Source organism: Lepisosteus platostomus, chromosome 22 (genome assembly GCF_059453375.1).
Source record: "Lepisosteus platostomus isolate fLepPlt1 chromosome 22, fLepPlt1.hap1, whole genome shotgun sequence".
NCBI lineage: Eukaryota > Metazoa > Chordata > Actinopteri > Semionotiformes > Lepisosteidae > Lepisosteus > Lepisosteus platostomus.
Window position 1 is genome coordinate 9853450 of NC_142632.1, and position 25144 is coordinate 9878593.

General features: G+C 44.1%; 2 protein-coding genes and 1 non-coding gene across 7 annotated transcripts; 2 read left to right on the forward strand and 1 right to left on the reverse strand.

Annotated features, from left to right (window-relative positions):
- Positions 1-94: 94 nt before the first annotated feature.
- asl (argininosuccinate lyase) lies at positions 95-12801 on the reverse strand. 3 transcript variants are annotated; one of them, XM_088615680.1, is made up of 18 exons: positions 12686-12801; positions 11964-12187; positions 11630-11668; positions 11110-11304; positions 9601-9684; positions 8482-8538; positions 7881-7978; positions 7257-7334; positions 5481-5558; positions 4917-4969; positions 4027-4089; positions 3536-3647; positions 3236-3320; positions 3037-3096; positions 2702-2785; positions 1826-1906; positions 1104-1210; positions 95-526 (listed from the first exon to the last, which is right to left on the reverse strand). In XM_088615680.1, the coding sequence occupies exons 3-18, from the start codon at positions 11642-11644 to the stop codon at positions 382-384; spliced, it is 1395 nt and encodes a 464-aa protein (XP_088471806.1). In that variant the 5' UTR covers positions 11645-11668; positions 11964-12187; positions 12686-12801; the 3' UTR covers positions 95-381. The 3 variants fall into 3 exon arrangements, with proteins under 3 accessions (XP_088471806.1, XP_088471805.1, XP_088471804.1); XM_088615679.1 differs by having other exon boundaries at positions 3536-3650; positions 12003-12187; positions 12686-12799; XM_088615678.1 differs by having other exon boundaries at positions 3536-3650; positions 12686-12799.
- Positions 12802-13049: 248 nt separating this feature from the next.
- Positions 13050-13120, forward strand: trnag-gcc (transfer RNA glycine (anticodon GCC)). The gene has a single exon. It is a non-coding gene; the product is annotated as a tRNA-Gly (tRNA).
- A 482-nt stretch (positions 13121-13602) lies between these two features.
- crcp (calcitonin gene-related peptide-receptor component protein) lies at positions 13603-24790 on the forward strand. Of its 3 annotated transcripts, XM_088616505.1 has the most exons (7): positions 13650-13675; positions 13802-13959; positions 15633-15669; positions 16886-16984; positions 17947-18041; positions 19775-19832; positions 23419-24790. In XM_088616505.1, exons 3-7 carry the CDS (start codon positions 15652-15654, stop codon positions 23563-23565), a joined length of 417 nt encoding a protein of 138 aa, XP_088472631.1. In that variant the 5' UTR covers positions 13650-13675; positions 13802-13959; positions 15633-15651; the 3' UTR covers positions 23566-24790. The 3 variants fall into 3 exon arrangements, with proteins under 3 accessions (XP_088472630.1, XP_088472631.1, XP_088472632.1); XM_088616504.1 differs by lacking the exon at positions 13802-13959 and having other exon boundaries at positions 13603-13675; XM_088616506.1 differs by lacking the exon at positions 13802-13959 and having other exon boundaries at positions 13672-13734.
- Positions 24791-25144: the final 354 nt, after the last annotated feature.

The following is a 25144-nucleotide window of genomic DNA, read 5'->3' on the forward strand; positions in this document are numbered from 1 at the left end:
AAACCGACTAATCCATCATCAACGGCTGACCGGAGGCTCAGACTTGCCTTTGCAGGTTGAGAGAATGAAGACGTAGAGCTGTCCAGCCAAAAGATGTGGTCAATGTGTTTAATAAGGAAGAACCAGTCAAACACAGTGTATTCACCACAGCTGATTCATCAAATTCACAGATTTTTTTTAAAAAGGTAGAGATCCCTTGAAGATGCAGTTAACACCACGTTTGCTCACTACAACACACAATTCCAGGCAAAGTAAAAAGGTTTCCTCCCTTCAGCAATAAAACTAGTGCACAGGATGCTGCTCCCATGGGCTCCTTTTGCCAGGCGAGGAGGGTGCTCTTGAACGCACCTGACAGGGACGCTGGAGCCGAGGGCGCTCCCATCATGCTCGGCGTGTCTTGAGCCACGCCCTGAAGTGCTCGACCTGTGCGGTCACGCTGTTCCTGGCCGTGCCACCGGGGGCGCTGTACTGCTCCACACTGCTGGTGTAGTCCCACACCGCAGACACGTCGCTGCTGAATAAGGGACTGCGAGGGCAGCAAGAGACAGCTGTAAGTCACGCACTGGGGACCGGGATGACCGTGTGGGCTTCCTGTCTCGGAATAGGCACGATCAAACTATCCTCCTGCAAAGTTACAGCTGTGCAACCAGCCACCTCTGAGAAGAAAGGCGGCCACTGTTGTGTACTTTGGTATTGTACCACACAACAGCAAGACAACAGGAAACAGCCTGGTTGCCAAAGTAACTGGACATTTCGATCCCCTTGTACAAAATATAATACAGTCCCTTCTAGATGACTCCATTGTAGAAACTTTAATTGATAAGCTTTATGTAAAGGATTTATAATCTACTAATTACAAAAATCTGAAGCAGCAACGCAGAGGTAGGGACTGATGAAGCTTTCCTGAAATTAAGTATCTTACAGCACTGCTATAGGTTAGGGCAGCTCCTATGAATAGCTGAATGTGTGCAGCAAATACATTCTTACTTTGGGAGATTCTCCGAAATAGTACATGCACCAGTATGTATTAAACACGCATGAACTGTCAGTGTAATCAGGCCTGCCAGTGCTGTGTGCTCAGGCTGAGCAGCAGTTGTACTGACCTCACAGTCTGCAGGTCCTCCGCGGTCAGCTGGTTCAGCGGGACGTTCCTGCTCTCGGCCAGGAACACGGCTTTCCCCGAGCAGCTGTGGGCCTCCCGGAAGGGCATCTGCCGCGGAGACAGAGTCGGTCAGTCTCCGGCGGGGGAGCTGGAGCGCTCGTTCTGTCTCGGGGTCCGGCAGCGATCCGAACAACACCCACACACCCTGCTTTTTCAATCCACCTCGAGCTACATCGCGGCCGCTGGCTGGCTCCGCTTTCACGTGCAACTGCTCAACAGACTCCAAAGTCTATTGAGACACTCACTGAGCTTGGGAAAGCATCACAGTTGCCTGGGGGCTTAGGTTTTCTATTTATTCGGTCCCTTATTCAGGATGCAGGTTGTCACTAGCATGCACGTTTTAGACGTATAAAGAAATTGTTATTGCATAAATATTTATGTAAATGTAGATGAATGTGCAGTACCAAGCTCATGTACACTTGTAGTGTATCACTTTATTAAACAGCTAGCTGCTGGGTAAAACACACCATATACTACACTAGGCCAGTTTAGAAACTGACAACTGTACTACACAGGGTCACTCTCTAAGGTAGTCAGAGAACTGCTTTTCCACAACTGTCATTAAAAGTCTTCTAGCCTTGTAGCAGGGACACCAGAACACTTCAGGGGAAGATCAGTGCTCTCAGAAAACTCTGTCTAAGTGCTTTGTGTCGAATAACTCACTCCTTTCCTGACGAGATAGTAAGCCAGGTCAGTAGCCAGCATGTCTGGGCTCAGTGCTGCCTCCATTGCGCTGCGGTTGATCTGTTCAGGAAAGAGGAGTGCAAAGCTCACAAGATCAGCTACAGTTAAATAACCTTTTAAATCTCCAAACCTCCAAGAGTCTGGGAAGAAACAATCAGTGACAGAAACACAAATATTAGACCCTCCCTGGTTTGGGTTTTATTCTCAGAAGCTCACAGGAGCAAATCATCATTTTTTGGGGGGTGAGTAAACACTTTAAAAGTTTCATGTGTATTGTGATCTACAAGAATTAGAGTTTTAAATATTCAACAGCTGACATATTATTGTTCCATACAGTTATTTAATTAATCTAGTTAAAGAGTGCTGTTGGTCAGATCTGGCCCTGCTAATGTCCTTGTAAGGTTTAAAAAAACTGGAACTGTACACATTTAAGGACTAGTTGAAAGAACAAAAGTCCTGATGACATTCCCTTTGCCCTTGAGGACTGAACTACTCCTCTTCTGTCTAAAAAACCTGAAAAAACAGATCTGCACCATGGGCTCCTCTCCAGTGATGCCCAGTACTGCTATTAAGACTATCATTATAGCGAATATGTCTTCTTAGTCAGGCCTCACTGCCAGTACAAACACAATAGACAAAAAGATTACTAGTTTTAGAAATAGACTAAGTGGACTTCTAGTATTGAAATAAAGCACACTTAGAATGTCATTTCCACTCCCCTTATGTTAGATTAAGGAAAGTAAAATTACTGTGTAGCTTGACTGAAGCAAGTTTTTGCTTGACCTGCTGAGTAACTGAAATAATTGAGTTGACTGTTGTTGGGCACAAGCAGTACACAATAATAACCATCCTCACCTTCAGAGTGGACATCACACCAGTGGTCACCTGGAGCACTGCATGCATAGTGTCGTAGCACTCGAACATGGCCTCTTTGTCTTCCTGTAAGAAGAGAGGGTCGCAGTCACTAGGCCACACTAGTGGACGTGGTAAATATCATTCTATTCTGAGGTTACTCACAAGTAACGGCAGATGAGAATTCTCAAAAAGTACTCGATAGATAGTATGGTAAACTGAGATCTTTTAAAATCAGACTAAATTTTAAAGTGTCCTCAGTAGCCCATTCTGAACAGAGCTCATGCAGAGATCGCCCGAGTCGAGCACCGTCCTGGCTTTAGCAGCACAAAGGTTACCTGCAGGTCTTTGTTGTACGTGCTTGGGAGCCCCTTCATGGTCATCAGGAATCCTGCACACTTGATCGTGGGGAAAAAAAAATGCAATGTTAACAAAACAGGTGCAAAATATTTAAAAAAATGTTAAAAAAATATGCTGAATATGTAAACACCCCTCACAGCCCTGAACAGTAAAAGGTCGCAGTCGACGCCAACTCACCCGGCCGAAAATACGCCCGGCTTTGCTCCGGATTAACTCCAGACTGTCAGGGTTCTTCTTCTGGGGCATGAGGCTGCTGCCAGTACTACCCGGAGACATCATCATAGACACATATACTTGAACACACCGCGTACAGTACTGTTACAGAACACTAACGGGGTTTTACCATCTGTTATCGTGCTAAAGATTCATTTTAACGTCCAATTTCAATGACTTTTCATTTTTACGCCACGCCCCAGCTATTCCTCAATCCAATTTTGGGGATCCACCTTGTGTTCCTTTCCAGGACGCCAGGCTCACCTGTAGGCATCGGAGAGCGTGACGAAGGAGAACTCCTTGGTGCTGTAAATGATGAGATCCTCAGCCAGCTTGCTCAGGTGCGTCGCGCACAGGGAGGCCCAGAACAGGAATTCTGCTGCAATGCAAAGGCGCGCGAGGAAGTGGAATAGGACGTTAGCCCCAGTCAGCACATGTAGGCACTCCCCTGCAATTCCCAGGATCCTCTTGCACAGAATCAGCACCTTGATCATAGATCCTCATCTCTCAGTTCTTGGCTGCTCTGTGCGATCCAAAGGGCAGCGCTATGCTGTAAGAACTACTGGCCCTTGACTTCGTATAGGTTTCATATTCTATTACACCTGCTCTCCACCACTGGCTCTTCTCCAGCTTGAAAGTTGGTGTGAAACAAGGAAGGGGTGGATACTGCTGGAATTTTAAAGTAGTACAGTGTTGATGAGTTAGTTGCCGAAAGCTCTGTTAAACATCAGCAGCCGAAAAGGAGACCCACATACCCACAAAGTCGCGCTGGCCGGTGGCGTCCATGCTGTTTATACTGATGGAATCAAACTGCAGTTCTGCAACAGAGATTAAACAGCTCACTTTCACAGGGGTAAGACTACAGGGAGAAAGTGACTTTAAAACCCGCTCACAATAAGGCTTTTCTGGATGGAATTACATGAGGCCCTTGAGAATATATTCGAGAGGAATTTACCCTTTACGTTTGAGGTCTTTTATCTTAGCAAGCTGGATTTTCACTTGACAGGTACTGATATATATATACAGTATCTGCATATCTTATATCTGCATGTAAAAAGACTATAACAAGAAAGAGGCTTCTCCATGATTAACCAACAATGAATGATTGGATTGAGTTAATAAATTAAATATATAGAATGGAAAAATTAACAAGTTCATTTACAGTACATTACAGATGAACACATTTGTTAAATATTCTAGATGGGTTAATTAAATTAAAAGTCTGAATTTGTCGAGATACAGAATACCTGAAACTTCTTCTCTCCCTTCATTATCATAACATAAACATATGCATCTTTCTTATTTTGAATGTACATAGTTTGGTTTGAAGTTAGTAAAATAAATGTAAAATATTAACAAAACAGATAAGAATAGATTAAATTCTACCGTATGGTGTTTATTTGCACATTTGAGTTGTAAAAGGAGGGTGGTGTAATGTCATTTGTATTTACAATGGTTTTATCTGTTCTCTAAAGTAACAGAACTAATTTTATGTCAGTGTTGTGGGGCCACGAAATTTGGCCTCACAGCCACTTTGTCAACATGTATCGCAGCCTCATTGTCAGCAACGCAATGGGCGTTTATATGAAAATAAAGGGAACCTTTGGGAAAACGTATGGAATTTTGCAGGACGATGATGAATCACCTGTGCGAAGCAGCTCCCGGTCAATGTGGAATGGGTTCCCCGCAATGGCACCACTGCAAAAATAAAATCCCCAAGAGACCCATTTCAATGTCCTTGGTGTCCATGAAACTCTCTGTGGGAGAGTCTGACCAGCGCGATGGGGAGTGTACCACAGACACGCTGCACTCTGGAGGTACTGTATGAACTCTGGAAAGTCACTGTCTCCACTGTGTGTGGGTGTGCGTGGTAATGTCACAGCCCTGGAACTTTGTTTGTACCTCTAGAAAAGCCGTCACCCTGACTGTCTGAGCACAGGGAATGTGGGGAGATGGAGTGAAAGCTGGCTTGAGTGATAATTGGCTGTGCTTCTACGTGTGGGTGGACAGATGGTTCAGTTTGATCTTCCTCATCGCCCCAGTGTGTGTACAATGGCTGTCACCCTGAGCTGATATATGAAGACACCTCTGACCACCCCAAATGTTGTAGGTATGACAATAAAAGATTGTTGGTGCTATTAAATTTCAAAGAACAGAAATTACATATCTTATTGTCTTAAAAATACTGAGGAAAGAGAGAGAGGGGCACCTTCCCAGTGGTAGGACATTAGCATGTCTCCGAATTTCTTCCAGCTTCTCAGCATCTCTCCACAGCGCTGCCGTGTGGCTGGGGAGAGACAGACAGTCCCATTAACAGCAACGCACAGACTTCCTGCTCGCTTAGAAAAAGCTGCCCTCAGTGTCCACAGCTGAGCACGTTTTCGAAGTCTCTTTAAATACTCAATCGGCAGCTCAGCACCTCAGGACCAGTGTTGAACTGGTTCAGATGAGCCTGACAGTCTAACTCTTCTCAACAGGTCTGAGCCAGTGCACCATTTAAAAACCCCTTGGGAAACTATTACGCTTGCTGCATTATTAGGATTTGGGTGCAACATACAGTATATATTAAAAGCACATTAAGAGTATCTGCCAACTAACAATAAATGAATGTTTCACGGATTATACAACAGTTCTGTCATCATTTATCTCACAGACTCCTGATTCTCCTACTTCTACTTATACATTAATTCTGTCTCTGTTTTTTAAGGTGCTGGTTGCATTTGCTTGGTACTGTTAACATATATGCATACCAGGGCCACTAATCCAGAACTTACTCTGAGCCACTTCAGCCTGTCAGCTCCATAGTGAGTTAACTGACGCGTGACAGAGGTGTAGGCAGGAACAAGGAAATGCTTGAGAAATACCGGTTTAACCAACACAGTAGATTCAGCTATGATGCAACTGTGTCTGTAACAGCATGAGGCTGCCTCTAAAAAGAAGCAGGAGTTTTTCACAGAAGTTATTTTGAGAGCCTGCTGTGAACTGGCTCAGCATTTTACTCTCAGTTTTGCTGGAACATGCTGGGCCCATTCCCAGCACAAGAATGTGTTACGTGTCACCTGTACTACAATTACAAACACAAAGATATGACACTGGATGAGGCAAAGACTAATCGGAGCTGGAAGGCACAGCTTTATAATGAATAATTGAGAGAGAACTTTTTCCCCAACTTGGTACAAGTAAGAAATGAGTTCAGGTGTAAATTCTGCTTTTCCAGCAGAATACAGCAGCATGAACTTCATGGTAACAGAGTCAGAAGTTAAATAGAGGTTTTTTAACACATGAATAATGGTTGCCCCTTTCCAGAGTTTGCAAAAAACCTGTTATTTGTTTCAAATTCAATGAAAGGAATCAATCAGGAATCAATCCTACAATTCTGTAAACCAGCTTTCTGCACATTTAGAAAACAAAACTACACACAAGGTAAAGCCACCTAAAATCCTTCCCACCACATTTCAAACAGTTTACGACTTTTTTACAGCAAATTTGACATTGCCTAGGAATTCCAACAAAATCAGAGAACAGCTTATTGTGCCCGATTCCCTGTAAGGGAAGAACAACCTTCTCTTGCACGTACGTATTGATCTGTCAGTATCTTTGCCATTGCTTCATGGGCTTCTCTCCACTTCAGTAAGAAACTATTATGCAAGACATTAATATCAGAATTGTTAGAAAAGACCGGTTTTTCCACTCTCATCTCAAGAGGTTAATTAATCCCCATGAATCATTGCTGCTATAGGATTGTGTTTCGTAAAGTATTTTTTTTTGTAAGCTAGTATTTGAGTTCTATCAATTTCCAAATAAAATGTGGACGAGATCAGTGGGTAAGTAAATTGTAAGAGACTGAGGAAGGAAAACTGTGCCACATGCTCTTTATTGGTATTTTGTTGTATGGGATACAGTCCCCGCACTACTATTACTGTTTCTACTGCTAGCTATAGGACAGTATCACCACTTATTGCAATCAAGACAAGACGAGGCCAACCTGAGAATCCAATGGCTCCATCTGATCGGCTGGGCTCTCTGCATGTGAGTGTATCCTGGGAACAGGACATCCATCTCCCTGGCAGAGGGGGTGAAGTGGGGGAGCACGTTACACACTTCCGCCTGGACCAGCAGGGAGCGCTCTCGTGACAGGACACAATGAACTGCAGCACTGGGCACGCACTCAGGCGGCACACAACAAGCCACAAAGCACGGCACCAGGCTCCTGGCCACCACTGACTCCACAGTGAAACCCAGACCAGATGGCAGGGAAGGAAACTCAGGGGAAGCACATTTAAAAGTCTGGAACAGGCTACCCATACTGTGGAAGCTGATACCCAGGCATCTTTCAAGAAGCATTATGGATGAAAGTCTCTGATCAACCAAACCCTGTTCAAGCAGTTATCTTTGATTCCCACCAAGCACAAAAAGCAGACTATACAGATACAATGGAAAGCTACTGTGACATTTCATATATGATTCAATGCCTCCCTTAAATGTGTTTGACAAGAGCACGCATACATGATGGAAAGTATTTGGTTACATATTCGGTGCTCTGCATCCCAGCACTGTGAGGTTCACTGATATGCTGCTGCTGACGACCATGCCACCGGTTAAGACTCACACAGCAGCCCGCTCCACCATGGTGCCGATCAGCTGCACTACATCGCCGCTCAGTGTTGAGATGGCCTCACGCATCCACAGCCTCATGTCGGTCACCACCTGCTCGGCCAAGCAGAACAGCACATTAGGCGTACAAGAGGCACCAGAGGCCAGACACTCTGCTGTTTTGTTTTTTTTTTCCCCCAAAGGCTGGGTGCCTGCGTTGTGGATGAATTGTGGAGCTGTCCCATAACCAATCCCAGAAGCAGAATTTCCCAATTTAGTGTTTAAACACAAAACAATTAAAGCGATATTCCCCATCGCCTTGCAGAACAACTGCTACCTTGACCAGATCATTGTCAAGTTGCTGCTCCATGCACCTCAAATACAGCACATGGCAGCTGTTGATCCCAATTTTTAAAACAGTCATGGATCATAATAAATGTTTGTTTTTTTCTGGGCCACAGATGCCTGGGGGGAGGTCACCATGGGGGCCAAGCTGGGCCGTGCTGTCACTGCAGGGCACCAGGGTGGTGTGGCTCTTCTTGTGAGGTGTCTGCTTTTTACCCCGGTGTTCATCTGGGATTTTTCCAGGCACTTGAGTTTCCCCAGGAGTTCCATACCTGGTCATTCCTGCTGCGCCCAGTGTGAATCTTGCCAGCTGCCTCTCCAATCAGCTCCTTAGGAACAGAGGAGAGCCGTCATTCCTGCAACACTTACAGAATCCCACAGCTGTTGTACGCTTATGTTAGGACCACACTAAATCAAAGTCTCCATGCGTGTGCTATTTATTAATAACACAAAGGCCTGTCTTACAGATATTGACCATGTTTGGGGGTAGGTTAATTGCTGCCCCCAATGTTCAGTGCAAACAATGTGACACATTGCAAGGAAGAAAACGATTAAAGCACAAGGAAAGGACAAACTCATCCTTAAATACAGCAAACTTTACAGGACAATTCCGGTACAGTTTTTATTCAGCTGAGACCATTAGGCATGAGATGTGAATAACATAAAGGTTACTCCTTGTAACAGAAGAGACCAGGTGCTGCTCTCATTTCTATCCCTGCATCCATTTTGGGAAAGTTGAGAAAGGCTGAGCAGGCACCCCCATCTCTGTGGGGTATCCCCAGACCAGCTGGAAGGAGTGTGCCCCTACTTCCTTAGGTGCATACTTACTGACTGACTTTATTGGCTCTGAGGGGAAATCTACTTTGCAGGCAGGTAAAAGACACAACGCAACACACAAGATATTTGACACAACATAAAATCATTATCAAATAAGAAACATGCAGGATGAAAAAAAAAACATAAAGTAAACTATACAATCGATTGTTCAAATTAAGCAGGTTCTTAGCTGTGGGGATAAAGGATTCCAGTTGTATTCACTGAAATCTGCATAGTCTAAATCAATGCCCTTGTGGAAGGAATGGTCATGACAGTCAGGGGTCATCCTGGTCTTCTGCACTATCTGTTTGATGGACATGTCTGACAGCTGTAGGAGTAGTGGCTCGATTCTAGGGCTCCTAGATCATCCTGGAGAGTGAGCATGGCCATCTTGCAGAGCAACCTCCATTCCCAGACTGCATATACTGGCAATTACCAATCCTATTGGCCACAAGCTCGTACTATGGCCTTGGCTGATATACTGCATGTGGAACCTGTTCTCTAGCACAGTGAGTCACCTGGGCGGTAAACCTGTACTGAGGCGTGCTTTACAGCTGAGCAGTTGGGTATCTCACCTTCAGTCTTCTCTCGTTGGCTGTGTGAATGTCCTCATCGCCAGCTTTGATCTCGAAAACGCCTTTGGACCACTCTTCCGAAAGCTGTGAATGGACAAACCAGGCGGATCGGGAAACTCAGATTCCAGAATCAGAATAACCACAAAAAAAAGTGGGTGGCTAATCTTTAAAGTGGGATAATCTTTTCAGATTTTTCTTCGGAAAAGCAGAATCTTAATTGACCAATGAAGATTAGGTAGCAGAATTCATCAGAATTCTTATTAGACCAACTGGATAATATTATTTTAGCAAATTCTGAATGGCAACCTGATAGGTGCATCCACCTCTTCGGGTATATTCACTGCACACTCACACACAACACACTTCCTGGGTTTCGGCACACAGCTCATGTTTGTAAGGTGGACAATGGCAGGAATGCACTGAAGGACAGCTGAGCCTTTTATATTTATTCTTGATTTTTTATGGCATGGGTGTTCTGTATGAAATGTTTTGAAAGGTTACAAATGGATATGGAAAGGGTTTTTTTTAGACACAGTGTTTGACACCTGGACAATGCTGAATGAATGCCTTTTGTTCTGAGTTTGCAAAAAATGCAGCTATGATTTCTATGTGGTGGTGCAATTCTAGTACCCTCTGGACATTTGCATGAATGAGACAGTCAGGCCTGAAATGAAAGGGGAAAGCAGTACAGGTGAAAGGATGACAGTGCCAATAACATTATGTTACACTGATGTTAAAGTCTTGTGCCCATATCAATTAACCCACGGATTAAACAGCACTACTTACATGTACTCAGCAGTGTCTACAAAGGTCTTTGCATAGTAACATACACATTCTTATTTTTCATTAGGTGAACAATATTAAGATACATGCTACAGACATTTTAGTTTTCCAGGTTTGCAGGGGTTTTAAGCCTAAATATTAGAAATCTGCCCTTTTGCCTACAATAAGGAGCTCTGTGTGGACAGGACTATGAAGATGCGTTAACTATTGTGGGTGAATCAAACCCGATTCCTAGAAAGCCTAATAGGTCCACAGCAGGTCTAATTAGCCCTATTTAATTAGCTGTATAATTATAATACTTCTAATCAGGCTCCAAAGTGATTTATTAGTAATTAGATAGATACTTTATTGATCCCGTGAGGATCCTTAATTACCCTAAGGACCCTAATTTCCTTAATTACCCTAAGGAAATAATTAGGGTAATTGTTTAATTGACTGCTTGGGTTGGAGCAAAAACCAGAAGACACCACATCCTCTAAGAAGTGGGTTTGAGAGTTCTGATCTACGGGCTTCTGCTCAGCTGGTGCTGACTGTACTGCAGAAAGCCCATAACGCAAACTATTTACTGTTCTTATGTTCTGCTCAAATAAGCCAGAAACCACCCAGCACCTGGTGTTGACTTCCTCTGGAGTTTGTAACAATGCTGTGAAAGAGTGCAATGTTCTGGAAATATTTTCCCCCCCATGGCGTTCCAGGGCGCGGTCATTCCGATGAACAGGAGCTCACCTTGTCCAGGCCCTGCAGAATCTGCTCCATCTCTCGTCGAGTGACCAGCCCGGACTTCTCCAGAGCCTTCACGTAAGCCTTGCTGCCCTGTATATCGGCCGCCCACATTCGCTTGTCATAGTCAATGGAGGCATTGAATTTCTCCATGATGGGGTCCGTGTCCCCCACAAACCTCCCGCCCCACAGCTTGCTTCCCTGTCGGGGAGGGGAGAGATTTGGAAAAGTGGACGCACAATACCGTTAGCTTATCAGCGGAGTCACAGAATGCATTTGAATATCACTGCAATATCTCATGTTCATATACGTTTCTGTAAAAATCACAATGAACTCCTAGGAACCTTGTATTTCTAGTCAGTAATTAAATAAGTGCTTACTCAAGTAACAAGCTTCTCAACACTATTAAGCAAGACATGATTATTTGACTTTAAAAACATTTATAGCTTTGACAGTTCCGCCCCAATGTCCCATTATTCACCCTATTAAGATACTAATATTCTGAATTAGAGGCAGCCTTACGTACCTCGGAAGATGACATAGTGCATCTCTTCAGTGCCGGTGTCTGTAAGGCGAAACAAATTCAATCACATTAGAAACAATAAAAGCAGACAGGGTTCGCTTTAGATTTCACATTGAAGTCACGCAACACAAAGGATTAACCGAAAACTTCTCTGTTTCATGATTGTGAAACATTTGCTTTAGCTAGATCGCTGGACAGCTTGGTTATTTCGACAACATGGGCAGACATGTCGGTAACTTAATACTGTACAGATAACAAAAATAACCCAAAATAAACACCACCAGCATTTACAGCTCCTAAATCCTGAGTAAACTGAGCAATCGCGTTTCTTAAGTACCTGTTTCGTTGCGTGGTTCTTAAAAATAAAACTCCGTGCCTTTTGAGATGGTTATGGGGGGAGTTTGCCGTCTCCGCCTCGCAGGTTGACTCCCAGGTCGAGGGCGAATAGACGCACACGGCTCTTCGACTACTTTTTACACTAATATTCATTAACAGAGCCGACGACCAATCACCGCGCCAGTCGCCGAAGATGTCCTGCCCACGGATTGTGAAAAAGAAGATCTGCAAAGGAGGAAAAAAATAGATATAAGGAAGTGATCTATTTTTTTGGAAATTACAGCTCCTTTGCTGCAGGAAGTCGCTTGTCAGTTCAGGTCTCGTCTTACCGGTTGGGGTGACCCTAAAACCGGCCTGGACTGAGAGTCCACCAAGCTTCACATAACAACTACAGCATAATAAAAAAATAAACGAATAAACCTGAACTAACGACTAGTTATTTATTAAAACCCAATCAAAAAAAACGCCTGTTGTTTCTGAGCTTAACAGAATCTCGAGATCTGCATATTTATTGTTGATACAAAAAATCTGTTCATTGCTGTTTGGTGGGTCCAGCTGGCCAAGACAGCAGTGATACAGTGCGATAGGAATATGCGGGGTGGCGACAGCAAGCAAGATCCCAAACGTTTAAAAATAATTCAATTTCTAAGCGAAGTACGGACTATAAAAACAAGTCACTCTGTTTGACTGCCATTATTGTATATGCATATATACATTACCGACCCCTTGAATCCTTTCTGGTTCATCTGAACACAAATGATACCTGTAACGGGAAATAAATCGGATTTTTCAGCTTTCTTGCGGGTAGACGGAAACGGCCGGTGCGGTTCGCGAGAATGGGTTTTAGGGCTGCAGCGACACCCCGGGGGCTGTGGACACAAGCGGTACTGCAGCCGCCCCGGCGCAGCGCTGCCGTTGCAATACAGAGGAGACCGGTTTCAGTGCGTGTGAGGAGAGTCGCTGTGGTTTGCATTAGTTACAGACGGAGCAGTGCTAGGAATAAAAACAAATAAATACAAAACTCCAAACCTGAAGAGTATAGATTTGGCACTATTAGAGGGTAGTTTGAAAGACTTGGGATATGTGAGCATTGGTGGTTCAGTGGTAGAATTCTCGCCTGCCACGCGGGAGGCCCGGGTTCGATTCCCGGCCAATGCAACATAAATTTTTACTTTTTATTATTTTCTGTAACTTGAGACATACATAGAAATGTCTCACTGAAAACCTCCCTGGAAAAAAAACAACATTATACATTGCACACATCTGTTTTAAAAAAAAATAGCTTCCTTATGATCTGACGAAGGGTTTTGAGAACACCATAATCTGTTTATAAATGCCATCGTAAAATGGATGGAGATAGTAGATGGAATTGGATATTTCTCTCTATATGTCGATGGAGATGGTCGCGCTGGAAAAGGTAGTCCTCTAAGCCAATACCTAAAATAATGAAAGCAATATGCTTTCTCCGCTAGAGATTCCGGAGAAAAATCAGAGTATCAAAGTCACTACGAGACGCATTAAAGAAAAAGAACTAGAAATATGACGATTGAAAGAGAATCATCGAAAGCATTTATTCTCTGAATTTAAGTTGCGTGTCCTACGGACTCAACAAATGTGCTGAAAAAGACGTCTGCCTAGGAACCAATACGATGATCCAAGGAAGGTGTCCGGACGGTTAGAAAAGACGCACGCTGTTGTAGGCAGGATGGAAGTGTGAGTACAGATTTTCGATTGTTTTTATTTTTCCTGTTTGCTTTGTATTAATTAGATTAGTAAGTATTTGCCGTTTTTGAACAATAATTTATTTCAATTAATTATCCGATATATTTTACTTTGCAGCGTGTGTTCTTACGTGTGTTGCCACGACTGCACGCAGATAAGTATTACAGTCATCGAGAGTGCTTGACTATAAATCATTTAAATGTTCAGCTTTAAAAATGCTGATATTAAAGATGCATCCAAGTTTGTTACTGTTACGAAATAAAACGTAAAAGCCGGTGAGATTAGTAACTTTTAATATATTGTTCATATTTACAACGCATTGTGTTTAGTTCACCGTTGTACTGAGTTGGATGATAAATATCAATATCAGTGTTTTTTGTTTATATTATACAAACTTTACTTATATAGTAAATTGTATTTTAGCACGTCTCATTATGACGTGCTTATACTATATACTATACTAGAGCTTTGTGAAGCATTTCCAAAACAGTGTGAATATTATGCTTGTAGTGTTATAGTTTGTACTTACGAAAACTATGATTATAATTATAGTTTTTTATACCTAGAGAAAAGTTTTACTCAAATCTATTTTATTCAAGTATAGAGATTGAAGACATTTCTTAAAATAACACTTTTATCCGTGGAAGTATTGTAGAGAGAAATTCTAGAGCGCTGCATTTTGACGTTTTGGCCATCTCTGTGTACTGCTGTTGAGATGGAAAACGTCGAAAAAAACTAGATCAACGAGAAAGGTGTCCAGTAGATGACGCCATTTTACAGGCGATTAATACAATCGTCTAATGTTTTACAGCAAACTCTCGGTTTAACAGATTATAGGGGGAAGCAATGTCCGTTATTGCCTAATATCCGTCAAATTACGTAAACCGGTTTTTCAACCGCAAAACACATTTATATGAATAATATCTGGACTATACATTTTCTGTATGTTTTGACTTACTTTTTTAACATTTGCTATCACCACACTCAAGGAAAATTACTCATGTGCCGTTTTTAGCGTAATCGCACACACTCTATATTTCACACAAACACCACCACCGTTTGTAACCAGTTGACCATTGATATTCCTGAATTATACACCTATGTAGTATGTATTTCTTAGCTTCTTTTATTACTTGTGCATTTGTCTGGTATGTCTGCTTTTACAGACAAAATTCCCCCTTCAGCAAATTATGTCCGTTAAAACCATAAATTAAACGGTGGGGTTACTGCAAAGTATTACGAAACCCAGGTATTATTAGTTCTAGGAGGCTTTCAGCTGAACACCTCACCACAAGTTTTGCTGGGCTTGGAGAGGCAACACTACCTTCTCGTTTTCTTGCCAGCTGACTGATTCGATTGCGTACATCAGCTGGTTCAGAGAGGTTACCGTGCTTGTAAGATCTCTGCGGATTGACCATTAACAAATGCCCGTCGGTCCTCCAGGACTGCTCTCTTGTCCCCTTCTTCTCCTAGGTCCGTACGTCTCGGTGGGACGGGCTTATACTGGGAGAGCTTGTGAAACATTTCAAAAACAGTGCGAATCTGTGGCTCCAAAGTGTGAACTTTCTCAAGAAGAATGAGACTTTTTGTCTTGTATACTATAATCTCCTCCTTCGTGGTTTATACAGTATACCCATACAGGTTTAAAGTTAACCCCAGAGCTTACATGTATTAGCTATGCAGGGCCTTAACAATGGAGCTGCTCCTGATGGGATCTGATTTCCTGTATGTACAAGACGAATCGTTCGAGAAACCTACTGTTAAGCTTCAGTAGAGAGCAGTCCTTAATTGTTGCTGAGTATGGCTCTGCTGGCCGTAGGCCTAATTAAGTTTGCCTTGGATATCGGATCTTTTATAATGGTTATCCCCTGCTGATCTCCAGACCAGTTCTTTGGCTTCTGAAGGAATGCTTTCTCTGTGTGTAATATATTGCTCTTTTACCTTTCAGGAAAGATGCAAATGCTGCTATGCTCAGCAATTATGAGGTACGCATGTCGCCCTGGAGATTTATTCTGAGTACTGCAGAGCTTGTTTTCATTCATGCAATTTCAATTCATAAATGTAATTGGTCTTGACCTCTGAATAAGAATGAAAGTCTTCGTTTATAGTCTTCAGAAGCATTGCATATTTTAATTATCAAGCTTCTCACATGTGGCGCAGTGGTCAGCATTGCTGCCTTGCAGTGGTGGGGCCCTGGGTTCAGTTCTGGACCTGGAGGGCTGTCTGTGTGGAGTTTGCATGTTCTCCCCGTGTTTGCTAGGGTTTCCTCTGGGTGCTCTGGTTTCCCCCTGTAGTCCAAAAACATACTGGCAGGTTGATACTGGCCCTGGTCTGAGTGTGTACATGCCTGTGTTTGCGTCTGTCTGCCCGGTGATGGGCTGGTGTCCTGTTCAGGGTCTGCCCTGCCTTGTGCCCGTTGCTTGCTGGGATACGTTCTGGCTCCCCCATGACCCTGAATTGGAAGGAGAGGTTAGAAAATGGATGGATGGTAGCTTCTCATTATATACAAGAAACGTGTAGTGTAATGCATATTCATGGAGAAAAACGTTTCCCCTTGAGCTTTTTTTTTCCCCCCATTTTCATAATCTTTCTGTGAGATTATTCCATACATGTCTCCAAGCCGTGCGCTCACAGGGCCCGATCAAGCTTAGTTTCGGCTGTCTGACAGAATCAGGCTTTTAGGCAGTCTGGCTGCAGGCCATACTGTCTGTTGGGAAGAGGGAATTCTAGCTGTAATACTGTTATCGTGTCAAGCCTTTTCAGAAAGATTCCTGGGTGTCAGCTAAGGACACATTGCCAGTGATGTTTTACATAAAGGTATTTTTTTACCTTGAGTGTGCCATCAGTTTGGAGATGAAGCTTTTTTATGCTGACTGTGCTGATGCTGTTGCCTATCTATGGGCCTGATTACAGAATAGACCTCACTCTTTCATCTGGGCAGTGTTTAGTTTTCTTTGTTTGTTCTCACTTAATGCCACCCGATTCCTAAGCAGTGGTTAACAGTAAGCATTCCTTATTGTTTTAATTAAAAAAAAGAGGTTTATTTTTTGTAGAAGACCTTTGAGTGCATCAGGATCAGATGAAGGTCCACAGAATTGGATATCTGCTTGCCTCCCAGTACTTCTGACCTGTCCTCGACCTCTGACCTTTGACACCTGACCTGAAACTTTGCGTGCTGTCTTTTGTCTGCGCTGAGGGCAGGTCTACCGGCTGCTGACGGACTTGAAAGAGCAGAGAAAGGAGAGCGGGAAGAACAAGCACAGCACCGGACAGCAGAACCTCAACACCGTCATGTTCGAGGTCAGTTGGACCAAGTGGAAGAGGGCAGTGTCCCGACATGGGGAGTCGCCACTAAGAGTGCAAAAAGTCACTTTTACAGGCTTATCAGCGTAGACAGGGAACTTGGTACATAATGTAAACGGAGTGATAGTAGAAACACTCTCAGGCAGTGGGCAGTGCCTCTCAAACTGCAGACCTGGAGTTGCACATTGGCCTGCTGCAGGACTTGCCCCTGCCTCTCTGACTGCACCCTGAGTGAGGTTGTGCCCCGTATTGCATTTGTGTGTTCTATGGTGTAACAGTTAGCATTCTGGACTTTGAAACCAACCATCCAAGTTCATAGCTCGGTTGAATCTCCGCCCTTCACCCTTTGTATGTTGTTGTGCATGATGTTCAGCTGTGACGGTCGTTATTATTTTTGGCGCTGTAATGTACAGTGCCCATTGTGTGGTGCTGTCTATTGCCCTGCACACGTCCCGAGAGAATGGTACCGAATAAGGATCCCAGTGTACATGTACATATGGCAAACAAACTCCTCTCTTTTGTTCCTGGGCCTGTGTAGTCTTTCACACTTATCCAGAATAAACATGGCAGAAATACTGAGGCTGGGCCACGTGCACCATGCAGTACAGCTGAAATCATGGTTGTTAAAGCAGGAGGGCATTTTCTAATTGACCTAAAATAATCAGGCAGTGCATTCAGATTTGCTTTTATCAGGCTACTCTGGTGTTATCATATGGGTTGAATAACTTAACCAATGCTCATGGGCGAAGGGAGTTTTTAAATATTTTGTCTTCCCACAAGCCAGCATATTCCACTCAGAGACGTGTAACAGCTTTTCTTTCTCTTTTGTTACAGGACGCAGCTGTTTCTTTTATTCAGGCCTGAGCCGTGTGTATAATTCATCACCTTTTGTGAATGTGCAGGATTGATCTTTTTGTCTTAATAATTGTTTTCTTTGTTGTTCCCCTGTTGCATTGCAGACTTTGAAGTATCTGTCCAAGACTCCCTGCGTGCGCCAGAGCCCCGAGATTGTGAAGGAGTTCCTTACTTCCATGTTGTCGCACAAGCTTACAAAGTAAGAGACGCAAGAAAGGTTGTAACTGAGAGGAATCTATCTGGTCCATTTAGTCCATTGCTGGTTCGGTAGTTAAGAAGTTTAGGTCCCACACTTCTTCAAGCACGCCTGAGTTGTGCCAGACACCCATAACTCATTGTGTAAAGGGAGCTCCGTGCGAATTCCCTTTTAGCTTTCGATTGTGACCTGTGTCTTTGCTTCATGACTTAGACTGCGGTTTGAATGTGTACCCTTTTGAATTTTGAGTTCTTGGATTAAATCTGTTCTGAATCTCCCCTGTTCTCTCCTAAAGAGATTTAGCTCCTTGAACCTGTCCACCCTGTCTGTATGTGGCAGTCCAGTGACATCACAGATCCTTCTTGTTGCACACGTGTGAGAGCCTTTGGAAGTTTTAGTGTCCATCTTTTGGTCTGGTGACCATAGAGTACACTGTTCAGCTCAAGCAGCAGTGACATGCAGTCTTGATGAGCTGTGCTGGATGGCCAAGAGGTCAGAGAGAGATCTGGACCACACAGGCCTCACTGGACTGTTGTGCTGAAAGGCAGCTGCTGGCCTGGGCTGTGTACTGTAACACCACTTAGTATAAAAGTTAACTCTGGGCAACTGAGTAGGCTAGTTGGTGCTACATTATTTCTTTCTCTTGGAAACGCTGATGATGGCTCAAGGGATGTAATTTCCTGGAGAACAATCAGAAGAGCCCCCAGATTAAATTGTTCTGGCAATTACAGCCTGTGTTCTCCTAATCTGATAGTATTTTTTTTTCTTTAACAGCAGTGGAAAGGGTATAACTCCTCTATCTAGACATCAGCTTGTCCAAGGTAATTGTCACCATGGTAACTCATTAACCCTCTGCGACCCTGGCTCTTAAGGAGATTATAAGGATATCAGAAGTGTGTTTGACTGCCTCCCCCCCTTTTCACTCTCTGCTTTCCTTCCCTTGGGTAACATCTGTTCTATTCAGTTTGCAAATTATGCATCTCTGCAGTACTAGGCCTCCTGTGTTGAGACTAAGCTGATGCATGATGCCAAATCCTCTTTTCATCACTCTGGGATAAGTAGCACAACTCAGGGTTGATCATCTGTATGGTGCATCGGGCCGTGAAGAAAGCAGCCTTCTTTTTTTTGCACCATGTTTTCCGCCCTGTCATCAGCACATGGCTGGCTGTGGCAGCTTTGAGCTGCATTGGAGTGGTGCTCTCGCTTTGTTTGTTTTTGCTGTGTGGACCCTGGCCCTGACTGTGGCCTCACACATGACTGATCCTGCCTTCTTCACACTGTTTCAGAGCCCACATGTCTGCAGGGGATATTTTTACTGTGAGAGAATGGGAAACAAGCCTCACAACATCTTACAGTGGTTTGATCCCTTTTGAATTGTCCAAGCTGCAGGCTTTTAGTTAAAGTTTCCAGATCTCCTTTCCTTTGGCACGTCCTGTCTTTTGGCAGCACCGTTCTGCCCCTGGGATATGGAGAATTGTTTCAGCTTTGAATCCAGTTACTCTTAGGTGACGGAATCATTGCTTTGCCATCTTTTCAATACCTTATACTCCTAGCTCATTAAATTGTTGGCTCACAAAAAACTGTGATGTGAAATACAGTACCAACTCAGGTTGACACATGAGCAAACGTTCCGTCTGCCTCCAAGTCTGACTGGAAAGAACCACCTTATTAAAAAAACGGGGGCTGCTTTTACTTTCTGTCTCAACATTAATTGCTGTTGATTTTTTTCCCCCCAGGGCAGAGAAACTCCAGCTCCTGAACCACAGGCCACAGACTGCTGTGGAGATTCAGCTGGTGAGTCTGCCCTTCAGATTAATTAAATAGTCTCACTTTCACTGGACTGGACCGCTTCTTCATTAATAATTGATTTTCTGTGAGCCGAGTATGGTCACTTTATTTTATGTTCAATAATTAAGCTACTGAAGTTTTTAACTGGTGTTTATAATGCCTGGTAATATAGATATCTATGGCATGTAATAATGACTGTATTACTATTAAATATAATGTGAGTGTTCTGAAACATGGTGGTGAATGATAGAGCTTTTTTAGAGCGTTGTTTTATAGGACAGTCTCTTTTCATCTCCGATGAATGGTATCTTTTTATTCTCTTCCCTTTTCACGTGCTTAATTAAAGTAAGATAAGGCACTTTAGTAAGTCTTAAAAATAAGCCTGAACCTTCTTGGACACCTTCCTGAACAGTGCTGATATACGCGTGGTGATGAGTCAATTGTCAATTTACCATTTGCTCCCAAAGATTGGTATCTGCTGCTTGATGCACAAGAGGTGAAGTTACAGTTCTGTGTGCAGGGTGTGTAGCTCCCAGCTTCAATTACATAGAGTACAGTGGCAAAAACCTTTTGTTTGACTACATTACTAGGGCCTAGTTCACCATAGTTGACTTATTAATGTCGCTATTAAGTTGTAATGCCATGGAACATCACGTCAAAGAAATGATAGCGTGCAAAGCTTTTGTTGGTTGCAGAGAGGTGGTAGCACATGAGAAAAGTAAATGACAGCCCCGATTAAAAGCTTTTCCGATTGCTTTTAATTTGGAAAATGTGATACCGTTGGAACAAACCCAGTGCGCTCAAGCAGAAATGCAAATCTGTGTGGCGACCGTAAAATTCATTTTTACAACAACAGGATGTACCTTGATATTTGTTATTTCCGGGGAAAAGTACAGCAATTAACCCTAGGCGCATGCATGTTGACATTTCCAGAACGTATTGATCTGTGGTTGATGACTCTGGGTATCCTGGTGCTCTGTATGAGCTCCCAGTTCCGTGTTCAGTGCGCAGTATGGGAAACCTCTCTGTATGGATGTGAAGTCTGGTGGTCCTTCAGGCTGCTGTTTAACAAATTGAAAACCCATTTTTGAAACGTATGTATATGAAAGGCCAGTTCCCTTTTCTAATTTGCATGCAGTGCTTTTTTTTTTTAATCAGCAGCAGACGTTTTTGCAATAATCTGTTTCTGTCGTACCCAACTGTGCGTGTGCAGTCCCCCCCAGTCCAGGGGAAGAGAAGCGCCAAACCCCCTCTTCTGATTACATGTTCAGACCATCCGTCTGGAGTCTCCCAATCCCGTTCCTTCCTGTTGTCCATTGTGTTTGTTCTGTGGTTTATTACAGTTTTTTGCCGGGAGATGGGTTTCTGTGGTCCTCATTTGGTGTCTGGCTCACGTTGACTTTAAGCATGTCATGTTTCTCATCTGTGCCAAGTAAAGTGCCTCTCATCTGCAGTGCAGGGCGTTTTTCTATCCGATAATGTTTTTTTTACAGTTGTCAGCAGCTGGGTGTAGCTTTTCCACCTCTTTGAAAAGTGCTCTGGTGGGCTTTGAACAAGGCAGTGGAGGGACCTTCCACTCACTTGCCTGTGTAGGTATAACGAAGTGTTAGTCAATGGAAGTAATCCCAGGTGTTAAATGAAAGCAGGTGGAACAGCCCAACACTGGGCCTGTGAAGTCATTAGGCTGAATGGCTGATGCTCTGCAGACACATCAGAAATAGGGGAGCTTGCTTGACAGACAGTGTACATTTTGGCTTGTCCTAAATTGGCCTGAGAGGTATTCCTATAAGTGCAACGCATGATTTTTTTATGCTCGAATCCCAGAGGATTACAGCTGTTGCAAATTTATATAAGAAGTCACTTTGTGCTCTCTCAGAGTGCAGGATAGGGACTATTAGAGTATAAGAATAGCTCTCCTGCCAGCGTTTTCTAAGCCGCTGCCTTTTCAGCCACATCTGGAAACGTCTCGTCTCTGAACAAGCACAACTTGGCTGATTTAGCCTCCCCAGAAATTCTCCCATTGTTCTCCCGTTGCCTCTTGGAGTTTCAAAGGCGCTGTTGTTTGGGATTGGCACGGCCATCTTCTCCTCCTTCTTGACAGCACCGCACAGCAGGAGTCCCACCCCCACCCCCACCCCCCACCCCGTCAGAAAACCTCGTGCTCCAGGCTTCCGTCTCAGTTAAAAAGTTCCCCAGGCGTGCAACGTCGCCCAGGATCATCGCGTGCCATCGGATTATTGCGCAGGCCTTTTTCATTTTCACGACATCTGTTTTAGAAAACTATTATGAGTTTTTGTTTACTTTCCTGGCTGTTTACATACAACACTTTTTTTTCTTCTCCAGAGCAGGGATAATGCAAAAGTGTTGGCCGGGCCTGTATTTGCTCTGTCCAAGCCGGGTCGGAGGGGTTGGAAATGAAGGGGGGCTGAGCGTGCGGGATCATGCAGCACTTTCCATGCATAGTCCTGTGTTGCTTCACCAGGGGCATAGCTTGCTGGGCAGGAATGGGAATATTTGTTCTTGGAGGTATGACGTCATTGTTTGGAAAAGGCCAACAAGCAAGCACAGGCATGCACACACAGGTATGCGTGTTAATAAGAAGTGCCCTTTGTGTCCTGCATATTTGCTACATTTGGGACATTGTCTCTGCCAAGTCATCGTTTAGAATTTACTAAAACTTTCCCTCTAAAGTTTTCCCTCTTGTGACACATTGCAGGTCTGTTCCGTAGGTCAATCTGTAAACCATTTAATGGCTGCTCAGTTAACGTACCTTTAAACAAAAAGGGTAGCATCTTGGAAGGTTTTCTGTGTCTGTATACTTGGTGATGTCCCCACTAACACTGTCCTTTCCCGTTTCTGTCGTGGGTTTCAGGTGTTAGCGTTTCAGGAGCCGGAGGTTTTTTTTCCCCAAGTTCAGACTGTTACAGTACGCGACTTGAATTGTTACCCCATATTTATGCTGCTCACGGAGTCCAGCTGTTTTGTGGTTGGCTGGTGCAAAATCGTTGCCGTTCCAGTCCAGGCTGTGTTTCACCATGTGGTTCCTGTAAAGCACCCGGGCATCCCTAATTGCAGTGAAAGATGCTGTGGCTGGTATCTATATGAGATGCCCTGCCTTAGTGTTGCCTTAGTTTAACGGGTGGCGGTAATATAAGGGTAAAAAAAAAACTAGCTGCAGGGTCTTTGTGAAAATACTTCGTGTAGTTTATTCTGACACATGTTTCCCCCATCTCTTTTTCTTTGGCAGTGTGTCTTTAGAGCGGATTCATTTATAGCAGCATTTATACTACTCTAATTAGTAGTAAAATCCGCTTCCTCATAAAAGCGATTAGCAATCCGTCCATTCTGGAGGTTCAGCAAGAGGTCGCGAATTGCAGCCTGTTCTGTCACTGGTTTCCTGGAGGAGTTCACACCGCGCTGGACCACTTCCGTTCCTCTTGTAGTGGCATCCTTTTCTAATGCTCCAGTCAGCCTGTGCATCTGGGACCTGGATAACGAGGAAACGAGCCTATCAGGCTGCCCCCGGTGGGGATTGAGGCTCCTGGCAGCCTGACCAGGGTGTGTGTTTGTGTGTGTGTGTGTGCACGCGCAGATGGTGGAGGAGAGCGAGGAGAGGCTGACCGAAGAGCAGATCGAGGAGCTGCTCCAGAAGGTGACGGACATCCTGCCCGGAGACCCGCAGCAGGACAAGGCCTCGGCGCCCGAGGACGCGGACATGGAGGAAGGGGAGGGCCAGTAGCCACCGCGGCCCCCCCGCTCCCGGACAGACGGACCTGACCGGCTGCTGTCAGGACTTTACAGCTTCCGTCTCCTGCTTCCACCAATGACGTGACGGGAGGCGCCCCGTTGAGCCAATCAGACAGTGACCCGAGTATCAAGGCAAGGCTGCCAGGGCACCAGGGTCCCTTATCCCAAGACATTTTTTTTCCAGTTGTGGGCACTGAAGACAGGTCATCCCGAATCCCAAACCCCTCTTCTCCGGTCAGCACCATCGTTTACGAGTGGGGATTCTGTGGGGGCCACAGGTTTGGCTTTTGTACTTCCCTTGGAGGCTTGGAGAAGAGAGTGTTTTTTGAGTCTTGTCATAAATCGTCTGCCCTAACTGAAGCAGGCCAGAGCTCCTTTAGGCTCAGGTAGTATGGCGAGCCAGTGTTCTGGGTGAAAAGTGTCTCGGGCGGGTTGGTACCACAAACAGTGTAACGCGGTGGTCAACTCATGGCTAGGTATCTTCCAAAAAAGTCCTTGAAAGTAGGGAGGAGAAATAAGGGGGGATACATTTTGTTTGCCTTTTGTTTTGGGGATAAGTTTGTTTGCTTAATTAAGAGCTGTGAGCAATCACTTGCCTTTTTGCAGATCCACTGGGTTAATTATCAAAGAGGGTCTCGTGTTACTTGATGTGCCTGGCAACCTGTGACATAACACAGCAGGAATGTTTCTGTAACATGAACGGAGATGGACCACATGCAGTGCGTTTTTCTTCATTCCTACCTTCAGGTTTTTTGGCACTCACACCCAGGAAGGACATGCCTGTTGCTTTTAATTGCTGGAGCAGCAACAGGGGGCGAGGGAATTAAAGAGCATTTGTCAGAAATTGGCAATGTTTTGTTGTTTTGAAACGAGTTGCACTACGTCAGGCCTCAGGCTTGCTCAGATCCATGCTAGTATAAAAAGTAGGCACAGTGATACCTGTACGGCTATTGATTCAGCAAATCAAAGGATTTCACAATAAAGGGTGAGTGATTTTTTTATCGTTGTTTTTGGGGCAGTGGAAAGGGAATGGGCAGAGGTTTGTCCAGATGTGCCCTGTTAGCTACCACATTGAGGTGAAGGGGTGTTCATATTCACGGAGGTCCATGTTGTAGCATTTCCTGTTTGTGAAGTCAGTGAGGTCTGAACCTCTCTTGTGGCCTGGTGAGCCATGTGACATTTTTCTGAGTTGTGATATTAAAACATATTTGCTTGTGTTTGTTGCCTCATTTAATAAATTTAATTCTCTTTGACTTCCAGTTTCAAGGTAGTGAAACATGTTTCTGCGTGAACACGCTGAGAAAAAAAACTTTTTTTAGACTGGAATTCCTCAGATGACCATTTAACTATTGGCCCTTCATCTCTAATACTAAAGGGAAAGCTAGGCAAAAACAGATCAGTGCAGAACTTTTTGACACCTGCCTTCGTTTTGTGGATAAAAGTGGAGTTTTCTAATGATTGTGTTTTCTACCAGTCGAAGAGAACAAGATAATAGCACAAAAAAAAGTTCGGCTTAACGGCTTTGCGATGTTTCTGTAGATATCTGGAGCCTCTGCTCTCTCTCTCCCCGC

Excerpts from the sequence above, each read along its gene's own strand:
- asl (XM_088615679.1), bottom strand. Across the intron at positions 3,321-3,535 it reads ACGCTCTCCGATGCCTACAG|TACTGGCAGCAGCCTCATGC; the intron begins GTGAGCCTGGCG and ends GTCTCCGGGTAG. Across the intron at positions 2,786-3,036 it reads CGTACAACAAAGACCTGCAG|GAAGACAAAGAGGCCATGTT; the intron begins GTAACCTTTGTG and ends CTCTTCTTACAG.
- crcp (XM_088616504.1), top strand. Across the intron at positions 15,670-16,885 it reads CTATGCTCAGCAATTATGAG|GTCTACCGGCTGCTGACGGA; the intron begins GTACGCATGTCG and ends CGCTGAGGGCAG. Across the intron at positions 19,833-23,418 it reads CTGCTGTGGAGATTCAGCTG|ATGGTGGAGGAGAGCGAGGA; the intron begins GTGAGTCTGCCC and ends GTGCACGCGCAG.